Source organism: Hemicordylus capensis, chromosome 1 (genome assembly GCF_027244095.1).
Source record: "Hemicordylus capensis ecotype Gifberg chromosome 1, rHemCap1.1.pri, whole genome shotgun sequence".
Classification (NCBI taxonomy): domain Eukaryota; kingdom Metazoa; phylum Chordata; class Lepidosauria; order Squamata; family Cordylidae; genus Hemicordylus; species Hemicordylus capensis.
Window position 1 is genome coordinate 345,036,402 of NC_069657.1, and position 22,625 is coordinate 345,059,026.

The following is a 22,625-nucleotide window of genomic DNA, read 5'->3' on the forward strand; positions in this document are numbered from 1 at the left end:
CCATCGGGGCTGCCCGGTACCTCTTCTCTTTCCAGAACATGCAGGGAACCCCTTTTCTCCCCACTGCATCTGTGTGGTGGCTGCAGCAGCCTCCCTGAGGAAGCAGCCCAGGGTTTAGCACTAATCCCTGCCACTCAGCTGGCTGCCACGCATGCGTGATGACCAGCTGAATGGCAGGCACTGCACTCGGCTACCGTGCCAACCATTCAAATAGCCACTGCTCCATGAGAAAAGCCGCCACTGCTGTGGAAGCTGTGGGAAGAGAAAGGGAGTCCCAAGTGTGGCGGGGAGAGAATGGGTGAGAATGGGCACATGCAGCTGAACATGAGCCGCCTATGCCGCCACTACACCACTGATGCCAACAGTGAGAATTGCCACTACCTAAGTCAGTTATCTCTTGGTCTAGGAAGTAAAAGGTCATGTAACACATGCAGTTGTTTTAGCCATGCTTACTGTATTGTATAGTGTGACCTAGTACCTGGAAACGTGTAAAGAGTAGAAATAGGTTAGGCAAAATAAAGGTTCATAGTCTTATAATTCCAGACATCTGCCCTGAAGAATAATTTAAGTGGAACACCTTGTGGGCAACTTTTAAGTCAGGAAATATACTACTAAAGAAGGGGTTAGTGTGTGTGTGTGTGTGTGTGTGTGTGTGTGTGAGAGAGAGAGAGAGAGAGAGAGAGAGAGAGAGAGATTGAGAGAGAGAGAGAGAGAGAGAGAGGCATACTAAGTAAAATAACCTCCTTATTACACTGAATTGGTTCTGCACATCTTCTTATGGATAGCTCCTACAGATGTGCACAAACCGGTCTGAAGGCCATGCAAGAGGCCTGCGAACCGGTTCGTGCTGGTAATGGTTCAAAGTTCGATGCCGGCAGGGGGTCTCCCTTTAAGGGCGGGAGGGTTGCACTTACTCCTCTTGCCACTTCTCTCCCGCCGGTGCTCCATTTTTTAAAAAAAAAGGTTTTGGGGCAGCAGTGTTCCTCCCTGCCACCCATACCCCCGTTGTTGCCTGGAAATACAGGAAGTACGGGCTGCATGTATGCTTGCCACCACATGCGCCCACCACACACATCACACATTGTGTGCGTGATGTGCGCATGCAACGTGCGATGTGCACGGTGGCAGCAGGCACACACGCAACCCACCGCCCTTAAAGGGAGACCCCGCCGGCATTGAACCGTGCCTCCACGGTTCCGTGCACATCACTAATAGCTCCTAGACAGCATTATTTATTTATTCAATTTATTTATTTGATTTACACAGAGTTGTAAGTGGCTTTGAATCTGATGCCCCAAATTGATGTAATATAAATTTAAATATCGGTTTATAATTTTCTTTAATATAGAGATGTGATGTTTTCAAAACTGACATAATTCTAAATCATCATTCATGTTGGTAAAGTAAACTAGCTATCCAATCTGTGCTGGAAGTGTAGAGCATCTGATTAGATTTTAGAAGCTCAGGTCAGTCATGAATTTTTTTAATACAATCTGGATACATAAAGATGTCTATAACTCAGTGTAAAGAGCTATGTGGATCTAGGCTGTAAAAAGCATCAGATACTAGAAAGAATGACCATTAGAATATATATTTCCTTTGCTAAGCAACCACATGCAAAAAAAATGTGACTTGTGGACAATCTTGAACCTTTTTTTCCTAACACAGGAATTGCTGCTGAGTTACATGATGTCTTTCTTAAATTTGTGTCAGAGTAATAACATTTTTCTTGAAAGTTCATGTTGAGAAAGTTCATGTTGAGTAGTTGAGTATATATTATCATTTATATAGTAGTCTCCCTCATATTATCTTTGTTCCCACTATGCATTGGGCAAAAAAAAGTATTGTCCCATGAGAAGTGAAAGGAAAGCCAATAAATAGTGAATCTGGAAATAAAAAATTCCTCTATTAGAGGAAAATTCAGAATTTGTTGCACTTTTTGTGTGTGCTTTGTAAATGTCTTTGTGGACTAGCTGCCGCCTTCTGGGATTTTTGTCTGAAAATAGGATAACAGCTTTGAAATTAGTTACAATTCTGCTTTCTTACTAAATCATTTCTCTTACTAAATCATAGGGTAGCAAGAAGTCATAACAGCAGCTGTCCACACAAACAAAACAAGAAATCAGCTTCAGTTTCAATGAGCATTTTAAAGTCTACTTACACCTGGGGCTGAAGTTGTGTGAATCCATGAAGGTGACAGACAAGGGATCCTCTGCATGAAGAGTGCTCTGATCAGCATAACTTCTATCCATGGCATTCACCATGTGGGTCATTTCTTGTCTGGTATTTCCCATGGCATCTTTGCGTTTCTTAGCAAGTTTGCTGCCCAGCCAAAACAAAAGAACCACATAAAAAATGAAAGTCATCATAATGTTACCATCTGATGAACAGTGACACATAGTGGCTGACATCACAAACATATGCTGTGGGAAGAAGTGAATTTCACCAATCTCACCTTCCCCAGGAAGTGCCCTGTGCCACCTCAAAATATGTCCCCGAGTGGCATGCCTTCCAGGTGAAGGAGAAATCAACAAAATCCACACTATCGCTGCAACTGAGTTTGTAGAAGTAGGGATGTGCAAATTGATTTGGATACAAATAGATTTTTACCCGAATCTTGCTGATTTGGAGACAAAACAAATCACCCCTGTGGTCCATTGACTAGATTCGGGTACAAATCGAATTGTGCCTGATTTGATTCGAATTGATTAGAGTTTCGGATCCCTCCTATTAATTCCCCCATATTGCCAGCTTTCTTTTTTCTTTTCTTTTTTTTAAAGTTAAGCTCTAGCCCTTATAGAAGTAGAGTTATGGAGCAAAATGTGTGGTCACTAGTGTTTGGATTCTTTGGTGTATAATAACTTTCACACAATGAATCCTTATGAGGATTCATTACACAGCTTCATTTCTTCTACTCATTTTGACTGTCTTTTCGACAGTGCCAACTGTCAACTGCCATGTGCCAACTACACCCCACTACCACCTGCAAGGCAGTGGGGTACTACTCAGTTTAAGTTAAGTGCCTAATGAATAGAGTCTACCACCCAAATTGCAGAGGAATAGTGCAAAGGGCTGATTTTTGGTGAATTGATGAAGTTTTAATGTCTTTGGGGCAGATTTAGGCCATAACGTGGGATCTGGGGCGGAAGAGTGCAGTGGGGTGGTAGTGCCTAATGAGTGGAGGCTACCACCCAAATTGCAGGGGGATTGGGCAAAGCACTGATTTTTGGTGAATTGTTGAAGTTTACGCATCCTTAAGGTTTTCCCCCATAAGGTATAATGGAGGTGTATCACTTCACATTGGGGGGAAAGGGGTGGCCTAGAGCAGTGTGGGGTTGGTGGTAGTGCCCAAGGGGGGCAAGGAAGCTACCATAATTTTTTCAAAGGATTTGGGTAGAGGGCTGATTTTTGGTGATTTGTTGAAGTTTACGCATCTTTAAGTTTTTTCTCCATAGGGAATCATGTAGGTTTCAGCAGCCCCATAACTGCAATTGGGGGTAGGTGGGTGCTGGGGTGGCCCAGAGTGAGTGGCAATGTAGTGAACAGAGGGTGCCAGCCACCCCCATGGGAAACCCATAGGGTACAGGGTTTTGTTGTTTCTGAGGTGTTCTGAGTGTGGATTCTCTGATAGCAAATGAGAGTGAATTCATGGTTTGCATTGAAAATCTCATTTGCTACTAAAGAATCTACACTCAGAAGTTCAACAATTCACCGCAAATCAGCTCTTTGCCCAATCCCTTTGCAATTAGGGTGGTCGCCTCCGCCCATTAGGCACTACCACCACACCCCACTCTTCTGCCCCAGATCCCACTTTATGCCCCCAGTCTGCCCCAAAGACACTAAAATGTCAACAATTCACCAAAATTCAGCCCTTTGCCCAATTCCTCTGCAATTTCGATGGTATTAGGCACAACCACCCCACCCCACTCTTTTGGCCCTGGGACCCATTTTTTGATGCAAATCGATTCGGATTCAGATTTGGATTAATTCAAATCCACATCAAATCTGGGGTGATTTGGATGGGTCAGATTCGGACCCCAAAACAAATCGGGAGTGTTTCAATTCGGATCCAAATCGAAACACCAAAAATCTGAATTGCACACCCCTATGTAGAAGCCTCCTGTTGCATGGTTGCATCGAATGTTGTGCAGCCTTAGTCAGGAGGTCAGCCATCAGTAGCAAGATGATAGTGACTGAATGAAGATGACAAACTGCCTTAAAGCAGTGCACTCAGGACACAACTGTGTGACTTGCATTTCTAGTTTATGCACAGATTTAGATTTGCAATCTTTTCTTGCTGCAAAACATGCAGCCTGATTTTGATCACACTTGTTCAGATATTAAATTGCAATAGTTTCAATTGGACTTACTTTCAAGTATACAGGCATATATATGTTGTAGCTGCATATTGCCCTTTGGTCCTATAAAGTGCAATAACTGTGCTCCTAAGTGGCTGGCAGATGTCTAACATCTGAAGCTGTTCTTCCTTGATGCCAGTACAGTTTTATGCATTTTGGTAAGCAATGCTTATATTTGTGCCAATATTTTAACTTCTATTACAAGATTATATTTATTCTGCAGAAATGTTTTCACTTACAAATTTATCTTCTTCTGCCCTGTAATATTGTTTTTCCACCCAATTATATCAACACGCACAAATTAGAATCAAAATTACTTTTTAACTAAACCTATAAATAAGTAGCACCTGTGAATGTAATTATATCCTACATGCCAAGTTCAGACTACATTTTGATTTGTAGTCAGACAATTTATTTCTCCATCTTCTCTAGCAATGGGGAAAAACCTATCATTTTACTGCTTAGATTGCAACCAGTATGCAAAGCAGCAGCAAGGAAAGGAATATAGCTCTGTACACACTAAGGTTACTTCTCAGATTCACATTTATGATAATACTACTGGGTTATATGCCAATAATTCTGTGCTGTTAGCAAACTTGGGTCCTGAACTAACTTCTATAAACATCCATCGCCTTGCATGTGCATATGCAAGGGGAGCAGCTGCAGCCCCTCCTATGTGTGCACACATTGCTGTGCACAGGAAGGGCTAGACTGTGCCCCTCATGATTACAGACAAATTGTGTGTGTGCAGGAAGCATATATGGGACTATAGGGTTGAGACTGCCTTGGTTGGCCTGATGGATGATCTCCAGTCAGGTATGACAGAGGGAGTGTGACTCTGCTGATCCTTTTGGATCTCTCTCTGGCTTTCGATACCATTCGCCATGGTATCCTTCTGGGTTGCCTGAAGAAGGTGGGATTAGGTGGCATTGTTCCTATGTCTTAGGTAGATTCCAGATGGTATCAATAGGAGACTATTGCTCTGCAAAGCGAGAGTTACTGTACGGTGTTCCACAAGGCTCCATACTGTCTCCAATGCTCTTTAACATCTACATGAAACCGCTGGGAGAGATCATCAGGAGACTTAGTGCAGGGTGTTATCAATATGCTGATGACACCCAAATCTATTTCTCCCTATTAACTTCATCAGGAAATGGCATAACTTCCCTAAATGCCTGCATGGAGGCGATAATGGGCTGGGTGAAGGATGACAAACTGAGATTGAATTCAAATAAGATGGAGGTACTGATTGGGAGAGGTGGAGTCAAGGCCTGAGAGAGATGGTTTAGATCTGCCTGTTCTGGGAGGGGTTTCACTCTCCTGAAAGATCAGATATGCAGCTTGGGAATGCTCCTGGATCCAAAGCTCTGTCTGTTTTCTCAGGTTGAGGAAGTGGCTAGGAGTGCTTTTTACCATCTTTGGCTGATAAGTCAACTAGACCCATTTTTGGAGGTAAAATACCTTTAAAAAGTAGTATGTATGCTGGTAACTTCCAGGCTTTACTAATGTGTGCACTCTATGTGGAGCTGCCTTTGAACGTAGTCTGGAAACTGCAACTGTACAGAATGTGGCAGCCAGGTTGCCCCCTCTGGGACAACCCAAAAGGACCATAGGAACATAGGAAGCTGCCATATACTGAGTCAGACCATTGGTCTTTCTAGCTCAGTATTGTCTTCAGAGACTGGCAGCGGCTTCTCCAAGGTTGCAGGCAGGAATCTCTCTCAGCCCTATCTTGGAGAAGCCAGGGAGGGAACTTAAAACCTTCTGCTTTCCCAGAGCAGCTCCATCCCCTGAGGGGAATATCTTACAGTGCTCACACTTCTAGTCTCCCATTCATATGCAACCAGGGCAGACCCTGCTTAGCTAAGGGGACAAGTCATGCTTGCTACCACAAGTTCATCTCTTTTTTTCTCTTGACCATATAACACTGATTTTAAAACAACTGCACAGGCTACCAATATGTTTCCAAGCAAAATGCAAAGGGCTGGTTATCACCTATAAAGCCTTAATGGCTTAGGTACAGGGTACAGGTGGACCTCACTATACAAGGTTCAACTAATCACGATTTTGTGGCCCACAAAAAAGGCACCCTACTTCATTATCCATGGATATGAAAGGGTTAAAACCCATGTATCCATTGTTCCTAGAAGGCTGGAAATGACAGTGGAGGTCATTTCCAGCTGCCAATTTGTCCGCAGGAGCCATTTTGTGGTTCATTTCATGAAATGCCCCAGGGCTTTGGAATGCACTCCCTGTCAAAATAAGAGCTTCTCCATCTCTGATTGTTTTTAAAAAGACCCTTAAGACACACCTGTTTTCTAAAGCCGTAGTTAAAGCTTATTTTAAACTGGTTGTTTTACTGTGTGAAATTGTTTGAATTGTTTTATTCTGTGAATAGCTTTTAATTTTTTAAAATCTATGAATGTTTTTTGTTTGTTTTATTTTATATTGTAACTTGGATTATGTACACAGCCTATCTATCTATCTATCTATCTATCTATCTATCTATCTATCTATCTATCTATCTCTACCTACCTACCTACCTAGAGGTATATAAATAAAATAATAAAATAATAAAAATAATTATAAAAATTATTAACAATGTTCTTACCAACAGTTACTGTTGTTATTTAAAGGAAACTGCAAAATGCAGTCTTTCTGAAATATTCTTGAACAACTAACAAAACAAGTTATTGGGAAAACAGCTTTATATATATTTCTCCTTGGTGTAACCATCGCTAATCTGGTGTGTGGCAGCTCTCGTGAGAGTTCGGGATAGAGACAGAATGGCTGGGAGGGTAAAAATTTGTGGCAGTGGCGGCAGCTGGCTGTTTGGCCAGTGGGGAAACAAAATGTTGGCAAGCAGAGGCGCAGCCGGCGGGTGGGGGGAAGAGGGCAGCCATCCGTCCAGGAAGAAAACAGCAGCAGGTGGGCAAAGTTGGGTGTGGGGACAGTGGTGGAGGCTGGCGGGGAAACAGAAGTGGAGGCGGGCCGGGAAGAAGATGGTGACAGTGGCAGCAAACTAGAGGCCAGGCCGGCTGGCTGCCGGGCAGGGAGGAGAAGCAGCGGCGGGCAGGGAGAAGAAGCTGGGCCGCCAAGGGAGAACCAACTGGGGGAGGACGAACTTGGGCAGCAGGGGGAGAATGAAATGAGGCTGAAGTGGGGAACAAAATGGGGCTGAAGCGGCGGGGAGAGACAGGGAGAACTAGGGGTGCAGATGTTCTGTGCCAAGTCGGCTAGTAATCAGTATTCCCTCAAGGATGGCAAATTAATGTTCACTTCACAAGGGGCAAGTCATGCATATTATGATCCTCCTATGCAATTCAGGACTTAAAGGAGAAGTTTAATTTTGCCTAGAAAAACATGCCCATAGAGAAGATCCCTATCATGAAGCCTTGGCTACAACTGTTGACACTCTCAAAGAACTCCAAATGATTAGTGAGGCAAGACTACCCTTGCAGAAGCCATGCTAGTTCACCTTCAGCAAGGTATGTTCTTTAACAATTTTGTCCTTAAGTATGCTTTCCATCAATTTACCTGGCACAGAGATTAAGCTAACCGGCCTATAGTTTCTTAGATCTCCCCTGGCTCTCTTTTTGAAAATTGGAGTTACATTAGTTACTTTCCAGTCCTCTGGCGCAGAGCCTGATCATAGATCCTGGGAGGCCTTTAAGGGGCAAGGAGGGTGCCCTTACCAGCCCCACCACTTCCCCCCCACCGTGGGCATGTGTGTCGGCCAATTCCAGTATGACACTGAGTGGGGCTGCAGGGAGGTACGCTGCAGCCTTGCACCAACACTTTTAGGGACAGTGCTGGTGGGGGGGAAGTGGTGTGGCAGGTAAGTGCACCCTCCCTGCTCTTTAAATGCCCCCCTGTCTCTGAACTGGCTCAAATGCCAGACTTTCAAAGTGGTTTGGCGCTCCAGGAAAGGAGTGCCGAACTGGTTCGTGCACATCCCTAATCGTAGGGACAAGTTACATATTTTTCCTAGGAGATCAGCAATTTCACATTTGAGTTCTTTCAGAACTTTTGGATGGATGGCATCTGGCCCTGGCATTGTGTTAAATAACAAGATGGTCACCATATTTGGGGGTAATTGAGAATCCAGATATTTGTGAACCAATTGCCAATTGTGTAAACCAGGGATTCTCAAACTTGGGTCCTCAGGTGTTATTGGACTTCAACTCCCATAATCCCCAGCCTCAGTGGCCTTTGGTTGGGGATTATGGGAGTTGAAGTCCAATAACACCTGAGGACCCAAGTTTGAGAATCACTGGTGTAAACCAATGTGTTTACAGCATACAAGGTATAACATCAGTACTGTGGTGGTATCCTTCAGGAAATAGTACTATTAGCAGGACTAATAAACTTCTGTTTACACTCCTCTTAGCATATGGTGAGGCACCTTCCTCTAAAAACCCCCCAACATAAGCAATCACAGCATCTAGACCAAGACTTCTGCGGACAGAGGATGTTCTGCTAGCATGGTGGGAAGCAGTAATTTTTAATTATCCCCTTTCCAGCTGCAGTCCCTATGCTCCCTGAAAATATGTCTCTGAGGGTTGAGGGAATGCCTTCCCTTGTGTGAGTGGAATGTCTTCCATTTGTGGAAGTCAGTCTGGATGTTGCCCTCTATATTTTGAGTTTTAACTGTCAAAGACTTTTGTGTGTATACAAATGGAATGGAAAGAACTAAAAATACTAGAGATTTATGCTGTTCTTTAATCCTGTCAAAGTGTTCATGGCATGTATAATTCTGATGGCTTTCCCCCTTCTGTCAGAATGTTTTAGCATACACTAAAACTTTCATTTAGACTGGTTCCAGTCTTAAAACCACCTCTGGGAAGGAAATATAAACCAAACAGTCCCATCTCTAAACTAAACCATTTTTAAAAGCACTATTTATAATACTTCATAAAAATCCTCCAGGATTTTAAGAGGAGTTCTGAGATTCAGCTAGAGTCAAGTCTGTAACCAGGTTTCTTATTAAGACAAGCTTAAAAAACAAACAAAAACAAAAACGAACAGCACTTAAATCCTTACAAGTGATTAAAGTAGCACAGTAGCTACTTAACCACGAACAAGATAATTTCTGTGAAAAGGCTGTAGAACTGCAATTTACAGATCGCAGGCTTTGAGGGCACCTTAGGGCACTTCCACACATTTCCCCAATGAATGATGGATGCCAGCCAGCAAATGGAAAGTGCAATGGGGGCGGGAAGAACCTGAACAGGTACCTTTTATTGTTGGGGCTTAAAATTACAGTTATTGGTATGAACACCAACTCTCATATGCCAATCCCTCGACAATCTCTTTTGTCGAGACTAACAGAGATCTGAATTAGGACATCAAGCCCCTCAGCATGTGATTTGTGGGTGATGTGCTTTGATTCTAAGCAACAGTCTTCTGAAAACCTGTTTGTGTGGAAGCATCCTTAAAAGTTCAGCTCCTTGTAGCTTTGGTACTTTCACCTAGTATGTGCAATCTGTTCTTTAGGAAAGGTAAGCAGTTTCACAACATTCAGCTGCATAAGCCCAAGCAGCTGGCTGTTTCACTAAAAGCATAGGAAAATGGGGTGGGAAAGAGAGAGAAGGGTGTTCTAATACATTTATGAAGCTGCATAGCTTAATTACCTCTGGCAGGACTCAATGCTGTTTAAAAAGGGAATTACAATTCATCAGTTAGAATTAGAGGATGCTGCAATTGATCTACAACAGTTTGCTTAGTTTAGTTTTTTTATTTTAAATGAACAAAACATCAAAATTTTTCTATATAGCAAATCAGTCCTGATTCAGAAGTGCTAACATAGAGTCAGCATAATGTACATGTGCATGTATTGGTTTTGACTATGTGCCTTACTTTTCCAGCACTAGGCTCCTGCAAAATAGTTTGACTACTGCTACCAATGAAATGAATCTCCTACATCCCAGGCAACACACCAAAGTATGCTTTCAGATTGCTGAATATTTGGATGTTTACAACCACCCTCCTCCTGAATGTCTCAAGACAGAGAGTTCAGAAACTAAACAATATGGAAGATTTAATATCCCAGATGCAGAGAAAGACTACGTTCAAAAAACTGTTGGATCTCCTAAACAGTTGTTCATACCTTCCCTATAGTCAAGACAGCAGACAAGAACGGAAAAGTGCCCAGTTCCCATGCTCTTTGGGGAGTTGTGGGATGAAAAAATCCAAATAAGTTCTAACCAAGAAATACTTCTGGATATTTTCTGAGGAATACCATCTAGAGTGCTTCAAGGAGGTGCAGGGTACAACACATTGACCTTTTACATAATGGTTTGTCTACAAATTGAGGATTCAGGGCTACACATAAATAGAGCAACCAGCTGAATCTCTGTGCCAAGGTAATACAAACAAATCGTTTGAGCTGCTATTTATTTTCAATAATACAAGTGTAAACCAGGTTCATGACAAAGAATAGTGCTGCATTTTAACAGGAGTTGTCTTCAGGGATGGCCTATGCCTTTTTACCACTTGAGAAGTGAAGGCCAACTCTCATCCCTATCCAAAACTGTTGTCACCTCCAGCCAGAGAGGGTGAACAAAATGTCCTGTAGAAGCAACACATTTACTGAACATGGGCTGCCTGACAAGGTAAGAAGTGGTGGGGGCTGGATAATAGTTCTGTTTGGGTGTATACAGTAATGACATTAATTGTAAGGCCTGCTCCCCATGTCGACATATAAGGTAGACCTACACCTATGCCAAGTATGAGTACAGTGTTTGTTTGCAGAAGCAATGCTGTACAGGGGAGAGAGCCTCCACAAGAGCAGGAATGCTAGGGCAGACAAATTTTGCATTCATGGATGGTGTGGGGATACGTAACACAATAGCATGGAGGCAGGGCTTATAAATGCTGTTGCAAATATGTATACTGTTCACCAGCTATCAGCTAAAGGAAGTGGCCAGTGCTGTTTCTATTCTCTCAGAGGAAGGATTGGATGTGCTCATTCTATTGTGTATCTCAAACTCTTCTACTAGAGCAGAGAAGGGATAATTCTACCACTGAGAGAACAGAAGCTGTGCTGTTCCTTCCTTCCTTACTGGCCAGTGGATGATATGAGAAAAGAGACCTGTTTCCTCTCAGTTTGCCCACCCGCCCTGACCTCTACACCCCATCTGTCACTTAAGGCAGGAGGCTTCATCTTGTTTCATAGTAGGACCATGTCTGGTTGCCTACAATAAAAAAGGTTGCCTTTTCCATTAAACCTCTTTAGAATAAAGCCCAAGTTTGATTTTAGAAAGCAAATTAAATTGTAGGTATAACTAAAGAAAATGAATAAAACCTCTATAGGTAAGGAGAATACAATATCCCTTTAAAAATAAAAGCAAAAAAGAATCCTTAGCTCCACAACAACCATCTAAATAATGAGGAAATTATAGCAAATAATGTTATAATACTTTTTCACCCCCTTTTTTCTTATCTCGCTATTTTTTTGAAAAGGGATACTGCATCTTCAAAACATGTAAAGTAGTAAGTCACCCATTTCTACTTACAGGTAGTAGGAGTAAGAATAGTAGCTCCTCCTGGCAAGCAAATCACAGACAGTGGAAAAAGAGAAGCAATGGTGAATGAAAAGCGTGACTCTGTCACATTCAATAAAGCAGAGAAATGTGCGTTTTAAAAAAATTAAAAATTCATGTTTTCTTGGTTAGCATTACAAACTTGCTCATGCACTGATTAGCCTTACGGTGCCATGCAATTAAAAAAAAATAAGGTTAGCATATAAAAATGATTTCAGTATTAGAAAGAGATAGCTATAGAAAAATGACATGCTGACACTTCATTTATTGCAAAAAAATTGAAAATTAAATGGGTTATGTATTTTCAACATGCAGTTCAGCATAAATGTGATGACTGGTAACTACCTACATGTCATGACATACAGAACAGCTGTGTACAATTCTTGTGCTCTCAGACTCTCTCTGTCTCTGGTTTTGTTTTTCTAAACTTTCAGTTACAAACTCAAAGGCTTGTAGTGGCAGAGCTGTATTATCAAATAACAACTATGATGGCGACTTAAAGATATGCATGATGTGTCTACTGCTATGCTCTGTCCTCCTTCCAGTATATGTGTCTGTATACTAAACCTATATATACATACACACAACTGCTTTTTTAATTTTAAAAATAGAAATGCTGATATATGCATGCTTAGCATTAAAAAAATGGGAACAAATGGAAGGAAATGATGTACATTTGGAAAAATTTCAACAATGATTAAAAATAAAAACAGTATTTGTTATTTAAGAGATGCAGTATCCCTTTTCTTATGCAGTTTAATTACTCTGTCAAACTCTATAAGAGCTAATAGAGTTTAATCTACTTCAGTTTCAAATCAGTTTGTACAAAATGATCAGGCAACACATAAGACACTTCTGGTTTGTAAAAATCATACAAAACTGCTTACCACTCAGATTTCCCCCCAATAAATCAAATTTGGAAATCTGTGTAGAGTCATTGAACCCATGTAAAATTAGAGTCAATGTAGAGTCATTGAACCCATGTAAAATTAGAAACATTTTTCTGATCCTTCTAAAAAAATAATATACAAGCTCAAGTATCAAAAGGGATACCACATGATGGATTCACTAATATGTATGTACAAAATGATTATCAATCGTTATTTATATAGCACCTAGAAGTATACTAAGAGCTTAAGACTGAAACCAAAATGCCTTAAATTTAACTCCGTTGTGTTTACATGCTGGAGTTTGGTACAGGAGAAAAATTCTTCATTTAGTAGAGAGATAAAAAGATGGCATGTTTTCCTAAGTCACAGGAAGATGGATTAATTAAAAACCCTGACTGAAAGGACAAAGACTTGGGCTAATGTCTTTTTTTGAGTGAGAATAGTCTTGAAGTAGGGATAGATGTGCTGAAACGGCTACAAGATGAGAAAATGTGATTGTATGTAGTACCAGGGAGAGTGTTATCAGAAATTCAAATGGTCTGATGCTAGCATTTTAGCTTATTTTGTTCAAGAAAGCCTACCAATCTTAGTTGAGTCAGCCCTACTTCCACAAACACAGGGCTGCTCACAATGCTAATGTGTGGGTGGCGTTCTATGTGGTATGATCTGCTCCCCAAATAATTTGGGATTATTACAGCCATTCCAATGCAAAAAAATGTCAGAATCATATGGGAAACTGCTCACACACGGCTTCCCCATGGAGCTTCAATCAAATGGTTGCATCCATGGTTGTCTCTGTATATGAAACGGGCTTTAGTGGTGGTGATCTCTGATCCTGAAATATGCCTGACAGCCAGGCTGCATATTGCACTTACCATACGGGAGCAGCCTCGCTCTGCCTGTGTAAAATTCTGTAGGCTCTTCTGCCACCAGGCAGAGAAAGTTGGAAATTATTGCAGGCAAACATGCAGGAAAGGAGTTGCTGCTAGTAGATCCATTGTTTATCTATCTATCGCTTTCCCTATTGGGATAATTTTCCCTAGGAGTGGTGAGGAAAGAGATCAGGGAACAGGGGCATAGCTAGCGGTCTTCAAAGATGTCCAATGAACATAAGCTGCCATGCCCAAAGGCACCGTGCCATCTGCCCCTGCCCCGCTCCTCTGGCTTGCCACTGCCATGTCGTTCCTCCTGCCCCACCACTGCCATGTCTTTCCTCCTGCCCTACCGCCCCACTGCTCCTCACCACCACTGCTCCTAGCCCCTGCTGCTCAGTAGCCAGTTTGTGCAGCAGGCAAGGGGCACTTTTTGGCTTCTCTCCTTGCTGAAATTAGGAGAGAAGCCATAGAACCCTTAGCACTGTGCGAGCCAGCTAAAAAATGGAAGGTGCACATGCACCCTGATGCCTAATGTGCACCCTCCATTTTGTAGCTGATCACATAGAGGTTCTATGGCTTTTATCATTTGGGCAAGGAGAGAAGCCATGAAACCCACCCACACACTGCTGCACGAACTGGCTGCTGAGCAGCAGAGGTAAGGCGCAGTGGTGGGAGGAGGAGGAGGAGTGGTCGCAGGTGAAAAAAATAAAGTTTAAAAAAATGTGGTGCCTCTGGCACCGTAAACAAAATTAAAAAGGGAGCCCCAACATTCATTTATTGAACACAGCCCCCCACAACCTTGCTACACACCTGACAGAGAAAATCAGTTGCTAAGGAGAGTGATGATAAACAATGGATCACACAGTGATGCCCGTCTGTTATCTCTGGCTTTCCATGTGTGCTCGTGGAAGAGCCTGCAGAACTGGTAGATGCAGGTAGGTTTTACACAACACGTAAAACTATTTTAATGCCCAGTCATCATGCTCAAAAATAGCCATGTGAATCTGTTTTGAATCATCTTTAATTCAATTATTTCAACATAGTTGTCACTAGGCTCTTAAATACGTATTCAGCTATTAAATATTAGCAAGAATGTCCTAAATTACTTTTGTCCAAAAAGCTAAAGTACTAATGGTCCATTTTTATGAGGGGAAGAAGGCAAGAAAAAGAATGAATGGTTTCTATAACAGACAACCAATTCTCTAGAAAGAGAATGAACAGTTGTCTAAGAATAGACAACCAATTAAACCCTGTCAGGAAAAATTACAAACCATTAAAGCTCAATTAAAAGGATTACATTTCCCACGTACTTAGAATATGGAAAAGGACCAGAGTTTGACATGTTATGGATTTGTGACTGCACTGCTAGTTATCACTTACAATATCTACTGTAGCCTGTGATCTTAAGGAAAAGGTTTTATTTGATACGACTAATTTATCCAACAACTGAAAGCATCCTTGTTAAAAATCAGTGGAAGAAGGTTGTACATTCAGTACCAGATATCAATACTGGAGATGCAAGATTTACAGGAAACTTTCCCTCCAATGACCTGGGGACAATTCCAAGCAAGCAAGGAAGTTGCTTGGTTAAGTCAATGTATAGGGAGCAATTAATCTATCACATTTTAAACTAAATTAATATTGCCCAAGTACAAGTCCTTACATACTATACTATATCCAGAGTTTAATTTTGTCAACATATAGATATAGCAGGGTCGCACAAATCGTTTAGGAGACGTGCCACATAGCTATGAAAATGTCATGCAAAGATATGTGAATTACATTGCATTTTTCCTGCAGTGTTCTTGTTTTGAAATGGTGATCAAACATAGAGAAAGACACCTCTTCTTTGGAGGAAAATCTTGAGTTTGCAGCTGCTGGCAAACTCATTTTGACAAGTGGAATTGCATAGCAGATTTGAGGTTTCGTCCAGGTGGAACAGAGATTTAGTGGGCAGCTGAAATAATGTGAATCCAGGCATGAGGAACTGTAAGGTCTTTGAGCCTAGCCTTCAATGACAGATTCAGATATACAACTTTATGCAAATTCCTTATCCTATTCCATGAACCTGGCTTAAAGAAATCTTCCATCCTTATTCTTCGAGGAGCTACGAACCAGGCTTAGTGAAACCTTTCATACCAGGCCCATTGAGCCTGATTCTTTTGTGTAATCCCTCAGCTACTATCTTACATAACTGTTGGTAGGGCCTATATGTTTAGACCTATTTTGGAAACCAAACTCCAGAAATTTATTAGATGAAACCTGACATTTTTGAAGATACTTTTGGGATTCTAACAGTCTATGGGGATTAAATACTTTACATAAAAGTACCAAGTACACTTGGGTCCATATGTCCTGCAGTTTCTCCTCCCCTGCTGTAAAGCTTATATAAATAACCATTCCCTCAATGCATGTTTCCAAAGTATGGGTGGGGGAAGCATGATTGGTGGCGGGGGGAAGAGGGAGGATCCAATGTGAAGATGCAGCCATTATCATGAATGTAGGAACAACTTGTCATATACCTATATGCAAATTACTCTGCACACAAATGGTAATGAGAGGTCTGGCCCCAATATTATATAGATAAGGTAGCAGATATGTGTCAAAATCTAAGGACAGCTGGATGCTAAATTATATTCTAAGGACTTTTCCTTTGGATCATATTCCATTTCTAAGAAACTATTTTTAGCTCAAGCAAAGATTCCAGCTAAAAAGCTGGAAAGCTTTTTATTTATCTGCATCTTAATTTGCATAAATGCCTAATACAGTTGGACTTTATGTCATTTTAATATGGGTTGGCCTATTGCATGTATGTTTCTTCTTAAGCACAGAGGTACACAACAGGAAAAAAAAGGTGAAAGCACTGTTGGGAAAATCACATATGTATCTAACTAACACAGAACACTATAAGCATACCTAATGTTTCTAATGCAGACGTTTCTTCTCCAAGTTATATATCTCCAGGGGGTAATTGTAAAGAGGCAATAAATTAAGAAAATCTAATGGAAACCATTAAGACATAGATATGACTTTCAGGCACAATTCTAATGTTATTCTACTTGGTAAAAATGAATTGAAAAATCATTTCATTTTAACATAAGAGATAGATACAATATATCTTTGTTTTATCCTTTTATTCAGAAAAATAATAATAGTATTTAAAAAAAAAACCACCCAACAACCCTGCAATACACAACTCTTTGAAGCCAGAGACCTATTGCTCAATAACAGAGCACATGCTTTGTATGCATAAATTCCTAGGTGTAATCTCTGGCATCTCCAGTTAAAGCATCACAGGCAGCAGGGAAAACCTTGAAGACCAGCTGCTGCCTGTCAAAGTTGACGTACTGGGCTTGATGGACTAATGGGCTGACTCTACATAAGCAGTTTCATATGTTCAAACTGTCTTACTCAAAGGCAGTGAAGTTTGTGCATCCAGATAGGATTGAGAGTGAAGGAAAAGGTAGAGGAAAAGAGGCATCTGATCATTTTTATTAGTAGTTTGACTCAACAAGTTACAGATGTCGATTATGGAAGTTTATGCCAGATTAGCAAAATTAACTTTTACAAATTAATGTTTTTTTAAAAAAAGCTCAAGAAGTTCCATGTGAGTTTTTAAAAAGATCTTTTCTTGAGTTATTTATTATTCCAGAAGGTGGCGCTATTGGTTTTAGTCGTGCCTATTACTAAGAAAAATGACTTTTGTTCAGATATCAGTTAATACGATTTTGCATTTTGAGGTTGCAATTCAGTGGAACATTTACAGTAACATAATGTGATTTTAAGTATTACTTTCTAATATTTTCAAATATGCAAATGAAGGTAACATAATCCATACATTTTTCAAGACCGGCTGCTTACACACTGTGCAGCCACTACAGGCTCATGATAAGTGCGCAAAAGAGCAAGATTATCTCAAACCATACAAAACAAAAGGGATGGTATGTATATAAAGTATTATTTCAATTATATCAATGTGTTGTACATGCTTATATACCTTTCATAGCAGTTTGATTTTACAGTAGGATATTGGTTCCCCATGCTACGATATGCCTTACTTTGAAAAGAAGAATGCCTCTCCCTGAAAAACATTTTTCTGAAGTGACCTGTGAAAGAATTTCTTTAAGATTACTTGACAACACTGAATGAAAAGAAAATGACAATCTACAATACTTACCTTTTTTTGACAATTAATATGACAAGTAGTAGGAGGAGAATGAAGACTAGAATTCCAGCACTGATGCCTGCTATTTTCACAACCCGATCTGTCTGCTTGGCTGGGTCAGGAATTACCTCTGGTTCTTCTGTTGCTGCTGCTGAGAGAAACAGAAATATGTTATTTGAATTGTTCTGATCCAAAAGATCATCACCTCAGTTCACAGGAGCATGTGCAGAGCAACCGGGGCTATGTACAGAGAGCACTTTCAAAATGGTTAAAATGCCACTGGTCAGCTGCTTTGTGGAGAAAAGCGAGTGGAGGGACTGAATCCAGCTCTCTGCTTTCCCACATAAACAGATGATTGCCAGAATGCTGAACTTTTTAAAAAATGGGTTTAGTATGCAGCCCCAGCTATTGGATAGGAAAAAGGGACGGTATGCATAAGACCTGATTGTAAACATGGTTACCGATCCAGCTGGGGATATGAATGTGGAAAGCCTACTTTCACATTCATAAGAATCCTAAGATGGATCAAGATCATAAGCAATATACATCTAAACAAATCTGAAAACATGGAGCTTAAAGCTACATGTTTAAAAGATGAAAATAGGAAGATCATGCACATTTAGATGTCACTTTCCAGTTTATACTAGGCCAGGTTACAATATGTATGCATACAACCAACATGTATGATACACTGACACTATAGCCCTCTTCAGATAACCTCCTCCACATGTACGGTGACTGCATGAAGGGTCATTTGGGACCATGCCTCATGGCAATTGTCCAAAACAGCATGTTCAGCTGAATGCATGAAAGGAGCCAAGTGGATGGATGGACATGCAGATGTGGGTGGCAGGGTGGGTTCCACTCCAACCTAAGTTCTATTGCTTGTGTCTTATACTTAAATCCTACAGTATATTGCCATTAATTTCCTTTAACCGTTCACTATAATGTATGCCTTTAGTGGCGAGGATAGGCATTAGCCACAAGAATGAACCAATCAGTATACCAATGGAAGTAAGTTAAACCAGAAAAGATACACAAGTTTATTTAACAAAAGAAACCTTTTAGGTAAAAACTATATTATGAACTATTTACAAGTTATAGAATATTTTTTAAAAAATATTTTATATGCTATAAGGTTTACTGGCTATGGATCTGGATGAAGTCATTCTCCTAATTCAAATCTTTAGCCAAATTTCTCTATACCTAAACTCCCTTTGTAAACATTTGCTAAGTTACAGGAGGATGTTGCCCTGACTTATGATACCACTGTCAGCTATTCAAGAAGTCTTTTCTTGGTGTGGATATTCTCGTGAGCTTTGAAAGCTTTGAAGTCTCCCTTCATACCCTGTATCTTAGCATGCTGAACACGCAAATGGTCATCGCGCATGCACAGAGGCCATGTGCATGCAGGCGTTGCACAGGGACAGCTCAGAGACACCCTGCCAGCATTTAGGTTTTAAATCTTCTAGGCAAGTCATTTAAATGGTATTATAATCAGGTGTTCTGCTGATGGTACTTTCTATTAGGGATCTGCAATTCAATTCATATGCAAATTGATTCATGCCCCTTAAATAAAGGGGCTGATTTTAAGTCTAAGTGAATAAGCCCCAAATTGGCACAAATCGATTTGAGTTGCCATTTTGACTGGCTTTCCCCTCTTGCTGATTGGCTTTCTGGCACTGGCTTCTGATTGGCTTGCCATCTCCTTGCTTCTTAGTTGGCTTCTTAGCATACAAATTAAGTGTTGACATGAGCAATTGTGCCCCCATTGGCTGGGCGGGGGGAGGGAGAAGGGAGGGGAAAACACTTTTGGAAGGCATTTTAAACTGTATATTTAAAAGGACTAGGAGGCAGAGAGAAAGCCCTTGATGAAGAAGAGGATACATCAGGAGAGGAGGAGTAAGGTTTGATTTCGTGGTGTTTTTTTCTCAGCACTGAATATATACTGTGCTTTTGCTGCTATAACTGTTCTGCTGGATCTCAGATTGACAAAGGGGGAACAAAAAAGGAGGGAATTTCAAAATGTATTCAAAGAGACTGTTGAAGCAGATAGAGCCCTTACAGGAGAAGAGGGGAAAAATCAAGGAAGGTTTGATTTTGTGGTATTCTTTTCTCAGCACTGAATATAATGCTGTGCTACCTATTGCGGCTATAACTACCTAGTTTTGCTGGATCTCAGATTGACAAAGGCAGAACTTGGGTGCCTGCCTGCCTTGTGTTGTGGTCTTGGTCTGTTTGTGAGATGGTGTTGTGGCGAAAAATGGATAGTGGCAGCTCAGCACTATGTTTGTGTGTGTGTCATATTTTTCTTGGTGATTGCTGTGATGAGCTCGATGTCTGACCTTAAGACTAATTTGTGCTTCACTCGCTGCTCTGGTCTGCTCTGCAATGGAAGGTGCATTCACTCAATCAAAATATGACTGAAGACGTTGCTGTAGTTGAACTTATGGCTATTCTTGCTGGCTGCTAAGAGTGCTGCTGTGCTGTGGGAGTTGTCTGAGAGAGCAACTTGTGCCAGTGATGTTACTGCAGTGCAGGCACTGTGGCTAGCAGTGGATTCTGGGTCAGTGATTCTTTTTTGGGTATCTTTGAACTGTGAGTTTGGCATAATGTGTTGTTCTGTGTTGGGAGGGGCTGTGTGTGCTGCAGTGCTGTTCTGCAATGTTGTTTTTCAAGGCGGGTTGCAAAATGTGTGTACAGTGCACTCTGTTTGTTTCACCCATAGGGAACAATGGAGAACTCGAATAACCCCATTGTTCCCCACTGGTAGGTCATACAGACACAAAAGTGGGTAGAGATGAGCAAACAGGTTTGAATTCAAACCAGTTCAGTTTCAAGGTTCAAACTCAAACCAAATAGGGCATTGAATTGGCAATGCCGGTCCGAGTTAGAACCAAACAGACCCTGGTTCTATTGGAACTGGCTTGAACTGGTTTGAGCCTCCAAAACTGGGTTGGGTGGTAGGCATCCATGGGTGCCAACTATCACCCAAACCCCAAAGCAACCAGAGACTCCTGCGATTTGTGAATTTTTGAAAATTATTTTTCTCATAGGGTATAATGGGGACTCAAACTGGCCCATTATACCCTATGTAGAAAACCTAGGGGCACAAATGTGGGTTGGGTACCAAACCCCAAGGCAATCAGAGACTCCTGCGATTATTTGAGATTTTTTTCTTCAATTTTTGCATTCCTCCCATAGGGAATAATGGGGATCTGAGGCAACTCCATCCCCCTATTATGAGGGGTGCCAGGGCACCCCAAAGTGGGTCTGGGGGCACAGCAGGGTCGGCTTCAACTCCCCCCAGGCACCCCCAAGTTGATTATGAATTTTTAAAGATTATTTTTTGCCTCCATTGAAAGCATTGGTGAGCCTTTCATTCAGAAGAACACACTGTACTATGATCTTAATTACTGTGAATCAAACTCAGAGTTCAGGAATACAGCAATTAAGGTCAGTAGGTTAAAGGTCTATCAATGCTTTCCTATCAAGCCCAAAATTAATTCTTTAAAAATTCCTAATTAAAGAATAATAATTCCTATCAACTTGGGGTTACCTGGGGGGAGTTGAGGCCATACATGCTATGCCCCCAGACCCACTTTGGGGTGCCCTGGCTTCCCCCAAAGAGGGGGAGGGGCATCCTCATTATTCCCTACGGGAGGAATGCAAAAATGTAAAAAAAAAAAAACTTCAAAAATTCACAAATAATCGCAGGAGTCTCCGATTGCCTTGAGGTTTGGTGGGTGGTAGGCACCCCTGGGTGCCTACCACCCACCCCACTTTTGTGCCCCCGGTGCTCGACATAGGGTATAATGGGCTGGTTCAAGTCCCCATTATACCCTATGTAGAACTTTTAGAACTGGTTCGAACTGGTTTGAATTCAAACTGAACCAAAGCGGGGTTCGAGCAAAATGAAAACCAAACCTACCCACCCCGGTTCAAACCCAATTTGAATTCGAACTGAAAAGGGCAAACCGGTTTTGTGCACCTCCCTAAAAGTGGGTTGGATGGTACAGTGTTATGAGTGCTACCTCCAAGCCAATCCACAAAAGAAACATGCAAGCAGGCAATTATTTTTTTAACCACCTAAATCCATATGATCTTATGGATTTGGGGGGGTGGGGTGGTTAATTAAGTTGTCTGCTTGCTCATTTCTTTTGTGGGTTGGGTGTTAGGTAGCACCCATCATTCCCGACTACCCAACCCACATTTGTGTTCCTAGGATAATGGAGTGATTGGAGTGATTTCAGTTCCCCAGTGTTCTGTATGGCAAATTGCTTTTCCCCCCTTTTCCTAATTTTTGTTTCAATTTGTCAAAATGGCCAGCAATGGCTGGCTGGTTCAACTAATCAATTTGAATTTTTGTGATTCAATTTGAATCACAAAAATCGATTTGTACACACCCCTACTCTCTATATCTTGTCACTCTGGCTTGTGGGTGGCTGTTTCTTTAGCTGTAAAGGACTGTTGGGGTTGCACATTTTTGCCTCTCTTCCATACCTCTCAGAGGGTACCAGTTCCTACAAAGCCAGCTTCAAGAGGAGGATGAGGATTTGTACATCTACTGAGGCCTCAAGTCTGGCAAAAGGCCCACCACTTCAAAATTCTGTCAGCATCACTTTACATGAAGTCATTATCACTTTGCATGAATTTCAGAAGCACTGTGTCAACTTGTACAACCCACTGTTACCAGATTAAGGGGTCCCACTAGTCAAATACACTCCAGATTCTGTAGCCACTGAATTCCCATGCTCCAATTAGCTACTGATGCTTGCTCAGTTATGTCTTCC

At 41.3% G+C, this 22,625-nt stretch overlaps 1 protein-coding gene across 19 annotated transcripts in view; it reads right to left on the minus strand.

Annotated features, from left to right (window-relative positions):
- The window catches only part of PTPRK (protein tyrosine phosphatase receptor type K), a 630,811-nt gene that overhangs the window by 51,737 nt on the left and 556,449 nt on the right, over positions 1 to 22,625 (minus strand). For 4 of the 19 annotated variants that reach the window (XM_053285978.1, XM_053286010.1, XM_053286000.1 and 1 more), the window contains exons 14-17: positions 17,845 to 17,983; positions 17,665 to 17,763; positions 11,876 to 11,905; positions 2,162 to 2,322 (exon numbers count right to left, since the gene is read on the minus strand). In XM_053285978.1, coding sequence (XP_053141953.1) covers positions 2,162 to 2,322; positions 11,876 to 11,905; positions 17,665 to 17,763; positions 17,845 to 17,983 — 429 coding nt within the window. Of the gene's footprint in view, positions 1 to 2,161; positions 2,331 to 11,875; positions 11,906 to 16,583; positions 16,626 to 17,664; positions 17,764 to 17,843; positions 17,984 to 22,625 lie in introns of all 19 variants that reach the window. The other 15 variants (XM_053286064.1, XM_053286107.1, XM_053286082.1 and 12 more) reach the window with 7 other exon arrangements.